The 13,559-nt window shown below is 49.0% G+C and overlaps 3 protein-coding genes across 4 annotated transcripts in view; 1 reads left to right on the top strand and 2 right to left on the bottom strand.

Moving 5' to 3' along the window:
- ABRAXAS2 (abraxas 2, BRISC complex subunit) overlaps positions 1–13,559 on the bottom strand; it is a 943,775-nt gene that overhangs the window by 437,515 nt on the left and 492,701 nt on the right. The gene's annotated exons all lie outside the window — the stretch shown is intronic.
- LHPP (phospholysine phosphohistidine inorganic pyrophosphate phosphatase) overlaps positions 1–13,559 on the bottom strand; it is a 661,086-nt gene that overhangs the window by 218,650 nt on the left and 428,877 nt on the right. The window lies entirely within an intron of this gene.
- On the top strand, positions 2,973–7,693 carry LOC126962571 (protein NYNRIN-like). Of its 2 annotated transcripts, none has more exons than XM_050803774.1 (2): positions 2,973–3,326; positions 6,692–7,693. In XM_050803774.1, exons 1-2 carry the CDS (start codon positions 3,026–3,028, stop codon positions 7,513–7,515), a joined length of 1,125 nt encoding a protein of 374 aa, XP_050659731.1. In that variant the 5' UTR covers positions 2,973–3,025; the 3' UTR covers positions 7,516–7,693. The 2 variants fall into 2 exon arrangements, 1 of the variants encoding a protein (XP_050659731.1); XR_007728724.1 differs by lacking the exon at positions 2,973–3,326 and adding an exon at positions 5,595–5,886.

Below are 13,559 nucleotides of genomic sequence, written 5' to 3'. Positions count from 1 at the left end.
AACTCCTGGCCTCAGGTGATCCCCCCCACTCGGCCTCCCAAAGTGCTGGTGTCAGCCACCATGCCTGACCTGGGCCTGATAGTTTAAAGGGGCTCACGTTCTTCAGATACAAGATTTCTTTATTCCCCATGTCACTGTACTATTACTGCAGTATTATCAGTTACATTTTTAACCTTTTTAAGACTCTTCTTTATTCCATGTGTTCTTTTTTTCTTCTTCTTTTTTTTTTTTGGGATAGAGTCTTGCTCTGTCACCTAGGCTGGAGTACAATGGTGCAATCTCAGCTCACTGCAACCTCCGCCTCCCAGGTTCAAGCGATTCTTGTGCCTCAGCTTCCCGAGTAGCTGGGACAATAGGCCTGCGCCACCACACCCGGCTGATTTTTGTGTTTTTAGTACAGACAGGGTTTCACCATGTTGGTCAGGCTGGTCTCGAACTCCTGACCTCAGGTGATCCATCTGCCTCGGCCTCCTAAAGTGCTGGGTTTACAGGCGTGAGCCCCTGTGCCCGGCCTATTCCATGTGTTTTCTAAGAGCATTTCAGCTCTAATCTACAGAAAACCAGAAGTTATAAAAAGAATACATCTAAAAGATAGGTCTTTTATACTTCCCTTTCAAAACAGCGTGTTCCCTGTGCATATACTAATATTTATCATTTTTTAAAAGTTATCCTTTTTATATGTGTTGCAACTTTTTTTTTTTTTTTTTACCTGAACAGGGTATTTTGGTTGTTTTTCTGTGTCTCCTTCTCAGATAACTAGCATTTCATCATATGTGGGTATACTGTAATTTCATCTCATATCAGGGGACCTTTGACTTGAATAAAGCTTGTGACCACTTCATATCATTTCACGATGGTGCAAAAGTGCACAGTGTTTCTATGGAGTAAATGCCTAGAAGTGACTTGCTTTTCAAAGAGAAAAAACTTCTCAAGTTAATGGTGTCACATTCCTCCCTCCCTCCCCCAGGTTCTAAAAAGTTACCTCTTAGCAGTATGAGAGCTGGGTCTTTGGTACTCTGTCAGGGTAGTGTTCCGTCACTGAATGACTACGTTTAAATGGGTGAGGCCTCCTCATGCCAATTACAACTGGGTGGCACCCAGGCCGGGCAAGCTCTCCAGGGGATTCAAGGTTGAGAACCGGTCTTAGGAATCTTATTGAGATGGAGATTTTGTTTTTGGAGACTCACTGCCACCTAGGTTGGAGTGAAGTGGTATGATCTCGGCTCACTGCATCTTCCACCTCTCAGGCTCAAGAGAGTCTCCCACTTCAACCTCTCTACTAGCTGGGACCATGGCCAGCACCAGATTTGGCTAATTTTTTGTATTTTTGGTAGAGACAGGGTTTTGCCGTGTTTCCCAAGGTGGTCTTGAAAGGACACAAAGATAGATGTGTACCCGCCCCCCACCCGCTACACCCTTGTTCTGCTCTCTAATCTTTGCACATACCAGAGATTTCGTAAGTTCTGTGAGTACCTGGTTTTCTGCACGTACCAGAGATTTTGTTTTGCACATACCAGAGATTTTGTAAGTTCTGAGGCAAGGTCACAAGACGTGTTTAAGTAAGATAAACTCTTGCTGCCATAAACTTGCTCTCCCGCCTCAAAGTTTGAACCAAAATATCAGAAATGGCAGGAACCAATCATAGTTAGCCAAATCGCCTTGTTCAAACACTAGCCAATCATATATCTGATTTGTAATAATACAGAGTGGGCATATAATAACTCTATGCCCACTTTTCTTAGACTATATAACATTGTTCGGAGCTGAGTGGGGGAGCTCTCTTGCCCGTCTCGTTTCACGAGCGAGGGAGAGTTCCAGGTTCGAACCTGTAATAAAGATCCTTGCTGCTTAGCTTTGACTCTGGACTCTGGTGGTCTTCTTCGGGGAATAAACGGTCTGGGCATAACAAATGGGGGCTCGTCCGGGATTACCCCCAAGCCCACCAGACCCCCAAGTCAACGGATCTTAATCTGTAGGTAAGCCGGCTTTGTCACTGTCTCTGTCTTTGTCTCCGTCTGTCTCCCTGAAATTTCGCGAAATCCATAATCTGTAATCTGTATTGGTCTGTTCTGTAAGTGGCACGGTCTTGGCGGACGCGCTGGAAGACAGCCACTCGGGACTGGTGGGAGACGTTCCCCAGTGCCCATCTGGGGGCCTCCATCCTTGGTTGCCCCGTCTGACTCAGGTCGGAAGTCCGACACGCGCTCGCGAATGCTCATCATTATTACTGTCTGTCCGTTATTGTTAAGTGTTAAGTGTAAGCCCAAAACGAAACATAAAACCTTTTCTTCCCCTTCCAGGACCGGACCTGTCGGATACTCCCCTCTGCTTCACACTCATTTTCGTCCCCCCTTCTCTTTGTAGGAGCAGTCCAAAGATGGGCAACAACCAGAGCACGCCGCTCTCACTCCTTGTTACCAATTTTAAGGATGTGAAGGCTCGGGGGCGTAACTTAAGCGTAGAACTAAAGAAGGGAAAGCTAGTTACTTTCTGCCGTTCGGAGTGGCCCTCTTTCGGCGTAGGGTGGCCCTCCGAAGGAACTTTCTGTCTCTCTATTATTACTAAGGTAAAAACTAAGATTTTCCTGCCAGGGCAGTCAGGACATCCTGATCAAATTCCTTATATTCTAGTGTGGCAGGATCTTGTGGAAAACCCACCACCCTGGATAACTCCATTCATCCCTGAGCCCTGCAAAGTCCTAGTAACACGACCTACAAGACAAAAGACTCCCTCTGCTCCCTCGGCCCCTGTGCTGCTGGACAGCCAGGACCCCCTAACGTTAGAACCCACATTTCCCCCACCATATCCGCACCTTATCCCGCAGGACCCAGTCCCCCAGGGTGGTGCTTCCGTAGAGGGAAACCGAGAAGCGGAAGCAGCGCAGAGCGAAAGTAACCTGGGGGGGCCGGCCGGCCGAACGCGAGGCCGCGTACTGCGGGACCAAGCTTCCCGACTCCCTGACTCTACTGTAGCCCTGCCTCTCAGAGAAATAGGATCGCTCGATGATACCGGGCTCTCCCGTCTCATGTATTGGCCTTTTTCCACCAGTGATTTATACAATTGGAAGTCCCAAAATGCTCGGTTCTCAGATAATCCCAAAGATCTAACCTCGTTATTAGACAGTGTCATGTTTACTCACCAGCCGACCTGGGATGACTGTCAACAGCTCCTCCGAATCCTGTTCACAATGGAGGAGCGGGAAAGAATCCAAGTTGAGGCCAGAAAACTGGTTCCAGGAGATGACGGCCAGCCAACTGCAAATCCTGACCTCATTAATGCGGCTTTCCCTTTGACCCGGCCCAGATGGGACTACAACACGGCAGAAGGTAGGGGACGACTGCTCATTTATCACCAGACTCTAATGGCGGGTCTCCGGGCTGCAGCTCGCAAGCCCACCAATTTGGCTAAAGTATATTGTGTGTTACAAGGTAAGACAGAAAGCCCCGCTGTGTATTTAGAGAGATTAATGGAAGCCTTCAGACAGTTTACCCCTATGGACCCGGAAGCACCGGAAAATCAGGCAGCGGTAGTAATGTCCTTTGTAAACCAGGCAACACCAGATATTAAAAGAAAACTCCAGAAATTAGAAGGTTTAGAGGGAAAGCAGATTCAGGACCTCCTTCAGATGGCCCAGCGAGTTTATAATAATAGGGATACTCCAGAAGAAAAACAGTTCAAGGCAACCAAAGAAATGACCAAAGTCTTAGTAGCAGCTTTCCCCCAGGCAGGAAATGGCCAAAACAGAAAGCAGAAAAAGCAAGGCCCTAGGCAAGGATTAGAAAAAGATCAGTGTGCTTATTGCAAGGAACGTGGCCACTGGATTAAAGACTGCCCAAAGAAACGGAGACCAGCTAACCCTACCTCCGTACTCGTTACCCAGGACTCTGACTAGGGAGGACGGGGTTCGGACCCCCTCCCCGAACCCAGGGTAACTTTGCAAGTGGAGGGGTCCCCAGTTCACTTCTTGGTCGATACTGGGGCGGAACGCTCAGTCCTAACCAAACCAATTGGAAAAATGTCTAAGAAAACATCCTGGGTGCACGGGGCCACAGGCATCAAAAAATACCCCTGGACAACCCAGAGGACTGTAGACTTAGGAACGGGAAAAGTCTCCCATTCCTTCCTAGTTATCCCAGAGAGCCCCTGCCCTCTACTAGGGAGGGACTTGCTGACAAAGATGGGGGCCCAAATCCACTTTGAGCCAGAAGGGCCCAAGATAACTGATTCCCAAAACAGGCCAATATCTATCCTGACTGTCACCTTAGAAGATGAGTACCGACTCCATCAAGAGCAAAAGCCCCCCGATCAGGGAATTGACTCTTGGCTCCAGCGTTTCCCTGAAGCGTGGGCAGAAACTGGGGGCTTGGGGCTAGCTAAACATCGACCTGCCATATTTGTGGAAGTTAAGCCAGGGACGGACCCGGTTCGGGTTCGGCAATATCCTATGCCCCTGGAGGCAAGAGAAGGAATTACGCCCCATATCCGCCGACTCGTAGACCAGGGAGTCCTACGGGCTTGCCACTCATCCTGGAATACTCCACTGTTACCTGTTCGTAAACCCAACAGTACGGACTACAGGCCAGTACAGGATTTAAGAGAAGTTAATAAAAGGGTCATGGACATACATCCCACTGTGCCCAATCCATACACCCTTCTGAGGGCCTTACATCCCAAAAAACAGTGGTATACCGTTCTTGATCTAAAAGACGCTTTCTTCAGCCTTCCTCTGGCTCCCAAAAGTCAAGAACTCTTTGCATTTCAATGGACGGATCCTGAGAGGGGCATCAACGGTCAGCTAACATGGACCAGACTGCCACAAGGGTTCAAGAACTCGCCAACCCTGTTCGATGAAGCCCTTCATGAAGATCTGGGTGAGTACCGGCGGCAACACCCTGAAATAACTCTTTTGCAATATGTTGATGATCTCTTAATAGCGGCCAGGTCCCCAGAAACTTGTGTTCAAGGGACTGAGGACCTCCTGAAGACTCTGGGGGAGCTAGGCTACCGAGCCTCAGCAACAAAGGCTCAGATCTGCAAGTCGGAGGTAACTTATCTGGGGTACCTATTAAAAGGGGGGCAACGCTGGCTAACCAAAGCCCAAAAGGAAACAGTCCTACGCATCCCTAGACCCCAGTCAACACGGCAAGTGAGAGAATTCCTGGGGTTGGCAGGGTTCTGTAGGTTATGGATACCCGGATTTGCTGAGTTAGCCAAGCCCCTATACCAGGCAACAAAGGAACAGCAGCCCTTCAATTGGACGGAAGAGGCTGAGCTGGCCTTTCAGCAAATCAAAACTGCCTTGTTATCAGCCCCCGCGCTGGGGCTCCCTGATGTCTCCAAGCCCTTCCACTTATACGTGGATGAAAGTAAGGGTGTTGCAAAAGCCGTGTTAACACAGTACCTAGGCCCCTGGCAGAGGCCAGTTGCCTATTTGTCAAAAAAATTAGATTCAGTGGCTGCTGGCTGGCCACCCTGCCTCCGGATAATCGGGCGACCGCCCTAATGGTCCGAGACGCTGATAAACTTATCATGGGGCAAGAGTTGCGCATTATAACCCCGCATGCCATTGAAGGCGTCCTCCGGCAGCTGCCGGACCGATGGATGAGTAACGCCCGGCTCACCCACTATCAAGGACTGCTGTTAAACCCCCTCAGAATAACTTTTCTGCCCCCAACCTCTTTAAACCCTGCTTCACTGCTGCCAAATCCAGACTTGGACGCCCCGTCCCATGAGTGCACTGAGATACTGGCTCAGGTGCATGGGGTGCGGGAGGACCTGCAAGATCGTCCGCTCCCCGACACAGAACTCACCTGGTTCACTGATGGCAGCAGCTACGTCCACCAAGGCCAGCGGTATGCAGGAGCGGCTGTAACGTCAGAGACTGAGGTAATCTGGGCGGAACCCTTGCCTCCAGGGACATCGGCCCAAAGAGCCGAACTGATAGCCCTTACACAGGCCCTCACCCTAGGGGCAGAGAAAAAACTAACAGTATACACGGATAGCCGCTATGCTTTCGCTACTGCGCACATACATGGGGCCATCTACAGAGAAAGGGGACTATTAACAGCTGAAGGCAAAGAAATAAAAAACAAGCAAGAGATCCTAGCTCTATTAACTGCTTTGTGGAAACCAAAGAAATTGGCTATCGTACATTGCCCTGGGCATCAGAAACCAACTACGCCAATTGCTCGAGGCAACTTCTTAGCCGACCAAACCGCAAGGAGCATAGCAAAAGCTCCCAGTCAGCTCCTCGCGCTCCAGCTCCCCTATCCTGGCCCGCGAAATTTGCCATGTTTTCCCGACTATACCGAACAGGATCGCGAATGGATGAACACGCTTCCCCTAAAACAGGTTAAAAATGGGTGGTGGACTGATATAAATGACCAAACCATCCTACCAGAAAAATTAGGACGGCAGGTATTGGAACATATCCACCGGACAACCCACCTGGGTGCCCGGCGAATGATGGACTTAATCAGACACGCCAAGTTTAGAATCAGGCGCATAGCTGAACTGGCCAGCGATGTCACAACAAATTGCAAAGCCTGCCAACTAAACAACGCTTGCCCCCAAACCCAGACCACCGCAGGAATTAGGTGTAGAGGAACTAGGCCTGGTATCTATTGGGAAATAGACTTTACTGAGATAAAGCCTGGAAAATATAGGTATCAGTACTTACTTGTCTTTGTAGATACTTTTTCAGGATGGACAGAAGCGTTCCCAACTAAGAGAGAAACTGCTCAGGTTGTAGCAAAGAAAATTTTGGAAGAAATCCTCCCCAGGTATGGCTTTCCCGTCCAAATAGGGTCAGACAATGGACCAGCCTTCGTTGCTAAGGTAAGTCAGGATTTGGCTTCCATTCTGGGGGCAAATTGGAAATTACATTGTGCTTATAGGCCCCAAAGCTCAGGACAGGTAGAAAGGATGAATCGGACTCTGAAGGAGACCTTAACTAAATTGACCATGGAGACTGGCGCTAATTGGGTAGTACTTCTCCCCTACACTCTGTTCCGGGCCCGAAATACCCCTTACAGACTAGGCCTCACACCATATGAAATCATGTATGGCAGACCCCCACCCCTGGTCCCCAGTCTAAAAGATGACTTACTCAAACCTGAAACTGAAAATGTCTCTGAGCTCCTGTTCTCCTTACAAGCCTTACAGAAAATTCACCAGGAAATTTGGCCCAGACTACGAGAACTGTACGAGGCAGGACCTCCGCCGACGCCTCATCCGTTCCAGCCGGGAGACTGGGTCCTAGTCAAGCGCCACCGGCAAGAAACTCTTCAACCCAGGTGGAAAGGACCACTGCAAGTACTCCTGACTACTCCCACCGCTCTCAAAGTAGAAGGCATCGCTTCGTGGATCCACTACACACACGTCAAACCAGTGGACCCAACATCCGACCTTCTCGAGCCGTCTGGAGCACCGGTTACATGGACTATAGACAAAGCTAAGAACAATCCCTTAAAGCTAACCCTGCGCCGTCATCCCCATAGCCATAACCATGTCTAGCTTACCTATGCTTTTATGCCTTATGCATCTGACTCTCCTCACTGCTGCGCCGTCTAATCCCTATGTCTGGAGGTTCTGGCTCTATGAGAACAAAACTCACCCCGGGGAAACCCCCCAAGCGGGTAAACTGCTAGCTAGCGCAGACTGCCCCCCCTCAGGGTGTAATACTATAGTTTACCTCAATTTCGCTAGGTTCCAGATTGCCCAACCAGCAATACCCATGATCTGTTTTGAATATGATCAAACTGAATATAATTGTAAAAATTATTGGTGGCACCAGAGTGCAGGTTGCCCATATAGCTACTGTAAGACGCACTCTGTCTGATACTGGAGAGAACGACAAGGGTGGTATTTTTACAAAACTGAGTCTCCCGTCACTTACACTTGGATAATTAGAGACCCATGGGACTCTCGGTGGACAACCCCACAACATGGGGGAGTATATTACTCATCAACTAGTACCTGGCCCAGTAGCCATTTATATCTGTGGAGAAGTCTAGTCCAGATTCAACCCTTAATCCACACACAAATCCACAGGCAAGAAACCAAGCTATCACAAGACTTGCAGCCCTTCTCCTGGCTAACTCTATTACGGGAAGGGCTAGCATTCGCCAACCTCACTGGTTTAGGCGACCTGTCCTCTTGCTTTATGTGTGCAACCCTAGGAAGACCACCATTAACGGCTGTTCCTCTATCCTCCCCTCCCACAAACTATACAGGTTTTAACTCATCGATAGTCACGATACCCGATGTGGCCCTGTACCGTGACCCATACCAAGAGAAATACCCCTATTGTTATTCGGCATTTAGCAACAGCCTCTGTAACCAATCGGCTACATACCCTAATAGTCCCATATATGTTCCCCCTGGTGTGTTCTTCTGGTGTAATATGACTCTGTTAAAAACTCTGTCCAAAAGCATCTCTGACGGACAGTTGTGTATCCCTGTTACCCTAGTTCCCCGACTGACACTGCTAACCCCGGCAGAGTTCATAGGCTGGGCAGGGACCGCCCCAACTAAAACTGCGCGACATAGACGAGCAGTTTTTTCTACCACTAATTGCCGGAATATCCTTAACCCCCACCTCTGTCGTCGCAGCGGGGTTAGCAGGAGGGGCCCTACAACACTCCATGATAGAAAACGACAAGCTGTTACAACAATTCTCTGTTGCTATGGAAGACTCCGCCTATTCTCTAGCCTCCCTTCAGCGGCAGCTCACCTCCCTAGCACAGGTCACCCTTCAAAACCGCAGAGCCTTAGACTTACTCACGGCTGAGAAAGGAGGTACCTGTATGTTCCTCAAAGAAGAATGCTGTTTCTATATAAATGAGTCAGGGTTAGTTGAGGAAAGAGTCCAACGCCTACACGAACTAAGCTTGGAAATGAAAAAGCAACAATTCACTACAGCCGCTAACAATTGGTGGAGCTCTTCAATGTTTTCCCTTCTGGCACCCCTTTTAGGCCCCCTAATGTCTTTACTACTTCTATTCACTATAGGCCCCTGTGTGGTAAATAAAATTTTACAATTTGTCAGAGAAAGGTTTGATACCATCCAACTAATGGTCCTCCGTAGCCATCACCAGCCTTTCCTGCACCCAGAAAGTGAGGTTATATTATAAGACTCTGGAAATCCAAGATTGGACATCCAGTTACTTATGAGAAGGGGGGAATGAAAGGACACAAAGATAGATGTGTACCCGCCCCCCACCCGCTACACCCTTGTTCTGCTCTCTAATCTTTGCACATACCAGAGATTTCGTAAGTTCTGTGAGTACCTGGTTTTCTGCATGTACCAGAGATTTTGTTTTGCACATACCAGAGATTTTGTAAGTTCTGAGGCAAGGTCACAAGACGTGTTTAAGTAAGATAAACTCTTGCTGCCATAAACCTGCTCTCCCGCCTCAAAGTTTGAACCAAAATATCAGAAATGGCAGGAACCAATCATAGTTAGCCAAATCGCCTTGTTCAAACACTAGCCAATCATATATCTGATTTGTATAATAACTCTATGCCCACTTTTCTTAGACTATATAACATTGTTCGGAGCTGAGTGGGGGAGCTCTCTTGCCCGTCTCGTTTCACGAGCGAGGGAGAGTTCCAGGTTCGAACCTGTAATAAAGATCCTTGCTGCTTAGCTTTGACTCTGGACTCTGGTGGTCTTCTTCGGGGAATAAACGGTCTGGGCATAACAGTCTTAAACTCCTGAGCTCAAGTGGTCCACCTGCCTTGGTCTCCCAAAGTGCTGGGATTATAGGTGTGAGCCACAGTGCCCAGCCTTAAGATGCAGATTCTAATTCAGTCTCTGTGTGTACTGGAGATTCCACATTTGCAGGTTGCCTTAGGGCATGCTATTATTATCAGGAGTCAGTTTAATTTGCATTCAGCTATTCTCACCAGAGATGACCTTAGGGCCAGGTGATTTTTAACAAAACGATCATCCTGCTAAATTCTTTGAAGGCTTTAAAAGTCAGAGAGGACCCAGAGGTAGCAAAGCACAGGGAGTTGTGGAGAATGTGGCTAATGACAATGAGGGCCTTGGGTAATTTTGGCTTAATTTGTTGAGCAGTGGGGTCATTGAAGGAGGGGGTTGAAGCAGGGGCGGGGCATGACCTTGTTAGAAAATCCTAGGCTGGGCGCGGTGGCTCACGCCTGTAACCCCAGCACTTTGGGAGGCTGAGGTGGGCGAATCACCTGAGGTCAGGAGTTTGAGACCAGTCTGACCAACATGGAGGAAGCCTGTCTCTACTAAAAATACAAAAAATTAGCCGGGCGTGGTGGTGCATTCCTGTAATCCCAGCTACTTGGGAGGCTGAGGCAGGAGAATCACTTCAACCCAGGAGACGGAGATTGTGGTGATCCGAGATCGTGCCATCGTGGTCCAGCCTGGGCAACAAGAGTGAAACTCCGTCTCAAAAAAGAAGCAAACAAAAGAAAATCCTTTCTGGTTGATGGTTTAGGGCTTACTCATGCAGTACACACTGGTTGTAGGGCCTCAGGGCCTATGCCCAGTGGTGAACAGGCGGGCAGGAACCTGCTGACAGCACTTAGTGCCCTGGGGATGAAGTGGAGGGGTGGTGAAGTGGGAGGCAGGGAGAGTCAGACACAGGCTTTGGATTTGGGGTGGAACATCAGAGCTCTTGCTGTGGTTAGAGACTCCCTTTCCTTAGCTGTGAGGAAGTGGGAAGCTATCTACCTTTCAGGGGAGTTAGGAGGATTAAAAAAGATGGAGTAGTTCATGCTCCTGGTGGAGGACCTGGCACAGAGTTGCAGATCGATAAATGAGTTGCTAGCTCCCGCTCCCCACCCCCAACACACATAGTTGGAGGAGTTTGGGAGAGAGGAAGCTTCTGGAGAAGGAATCTTTCAGGTAAGGGTGACATCTAGATAAGGAAGAGATGGTATAGAGCTGATAGGCTGGCTGTATCACAAAGGGGATGTCAACTTAAAGGAAGAAGCTGAGGCAAAATTAATAATCAGAGTTATTTGTGATAGCAGGAGGCAGACAAAATGCCTAGGCCTATAGGGGTGGGTCCCCAATGAAACCCCATCTTCAAGCCAAAAACAGCCTGAAGTCTGAAAGACTGGACTGTTGGTTCTGGATGAAACCTGTGACCCAGAGTGAGAACTTCTGTTCCTATTTGCCCACCCTTTTCCGATGGGTTCTTTCTGAATAATGCTTTTTGACCAATTGAATGTTGCCTTTTCTGATACTACCTATGGCCTGCCTCTCCCCCATCCTGTGCCTATAAAAACCTCAGACTTAGCCACAATGGAGGAGACCACCTTCCCATCTCCTCTCTGCTGAGAGCTGTTTTGTCACTTAATAAAGTTCTCTGCCCTCACCACCCCTACGTTGCCAGTGTGACCTCATTCCTCTTCGATGTGGGACAAGAACTGCAGACTCACTGAACATGGGTACTCATAAGGCTGTAACACTGTGGCCCTCTGCCCTCCACTGGCGGACGGCAGCTGCCTCACGTGATGGGAAGTAGTAATGGGGCTGAGCTGGCCCCAGAGCTGTGGGCTGGAATGGGGCAAGGGGCTGAATGAGCTGCTAACATGTCACTGTTGGGCTGTGGATGGTGGGACTAAAAGAGCTAATGAGCACATTGTAACACCCTTTGGGGCCTTTGGGGTCATGGGCACCCCTGCCTGGGAACCACTGCATTCCCCTTGGGGTGACATACCTGGTCCAGCTACAAACCCTGCATGGAGCCTGCCCCTGTGCCACCATTTGGAATGGCTGGCCGGACCCCACACTACTCATTCACACACCCCCTCCCACCAGGGCCTGAGCATGCAGTAGCAGCTGCTGTGGGATCTGCACCGGAGTGGCCTGGCAGGCCCAGTAGATGGGGTGCCCCCTAGTGCATGCCCGGCAAAGGGGCCAAGAAAAATCCTCTGTCATTTGGGCCAAGTTTGAGAACTGCAGCCCAGGATACATCATCAGTTTGCCTTGGGGAGTGCTCTGGAGAATATTTATAAAGAAAAAAAGAGATCAGGAGAAGGTGTGATTACAAAACTTATTTATTAGGAACTCTCATTGGTCTAGAGAATTGGCATTGGTTAGCGATTGGCTATTCATTGGTCTAGAGAATTGGCATCGGTTAGCGATTGGCTATTCATTGCTGAAGTACAGGATGTTTGGCCTTTTTGTGGCCATTTGGCTTCAATTAGCCTAGAGCTGCATGGCGAGGGGCTTCAAGAGATAATTATTTAGCTCAAGGGGGAGTGAGACCTGACTGCCGTTATATTTTAGATACTTTTCTGGGCCTGATAATTTTAAAGGGGATCACATTCTTCAGAGAAAGTTAGAAGGTCTTTCTTCTTCGGGGAGGAGTGGTTCAAAGTAGAGGAGAACTCATAGAGTATGTGGTGTCCAGATGCATAGTTAGATATGTGCGAAAGAAGGATGATAATCTCGGTACATTTTTGCACTTTAAATAGTCACCACATTCACTCTCCACAACCCCTAATGATAACGTGTTCTTTGGATTCTGACCTTCCAGAATACCTCATCTAAATTACTGCACATATAAGAAAATTGAGGTTGGGACAGGACATCTGACGTACCCAGAATAACAGAGGTGAAAGTGACAGTGTGTGTCAAGCACTAGGACTGTGAAGCTCCCAGCATGCTCTTTGCAGCATACCCGTATGTGATGGGGGAGCACCACAGCGGTGGGGGGAGACATATAGGGGACATTTATAGGTTTAGATCTGTGCTGCTCAATGCCAGCTGCACTCAGAGTCACCTGGCTTGCTTAAAAATTTAGTATAGCCGGGCGTGGTGGCTCATGCCTGTAATCCCAGCACTTTGGAAGGCCGAGGCGGGCGGATCACAAGGTCAGGAGATCGAGACCATCCTGGCGAACACGGTAAAACCCTGTCTCTACTAGAAATACAAAAAATTAGCCAGGCGTGGTGGCGGGCGCCTGTAGTCCCAGCTACTCGGGAGGCTGAGGCAGGAGAATGGTGTGGACCCAGGAGGCGGAGGCTGCAGTGAGCCGAGATTGCGCCACTGCACTCCAGCCTGGATGACAGAGCGAGACTCTGTCTCAAAAAAAAAAAAAAAAAAAAAAAAAAAAAAAATTTACTATCGGCCAGGTGCAGTGGCTCATGGCTGTAATCCAAGCACTGTGGGAAGCCGGGGTGGGTGGATTACCTGAGGTTAGGAGTTCAAGACCAGCCTGACTGACACGGTGAAACCCCGTCTCTACTGAAAATGCAACAATTAGCTGCGCGTGGTGGTGCACACCTGTAATTCCAGCTACTCAGGAGGCTGAGACAGAAGAATCGCCTGAACTTGGGAGGCGGAGGTTGCAGTGAGCCGGGATTGTGCCATTGCACTCTAGGCTGGGCAACAAGAGTGAAGCACTGTCTTGAAAAAAAAATTAATATTGATGGCCAGACCTCACCTCAAATCAATTACATCAGGATCTCCTGGGATGGGCCTTGCACCTGGATACTAAATGCTCCTGGGGATTCTAATGTGCAGTCTTTGCAAAGTAGGTATTGAGTGTGAGGCAGCGTGTCATTCACCC

This window comes from Macaca thibetana, chromosome 9 (assembly GCF_024542745.1).
Source record: "Macaca thibetana thibetana isolate TM-01 chromosome 9, ASM2454274v1, whole genome shotgun sequence".
NCBI classification, from domain to species: Eukaryota; Metazoa; Chordata; class Mammalia; order Primates; family Cercopithecidae; genus Macaca; species Macaca thibetana.
The sequence above is the reverse complement of the archived record's forward strand: the minus strand, read 5'-3'. Positions and strand labels throughout refer to the sequence as shown.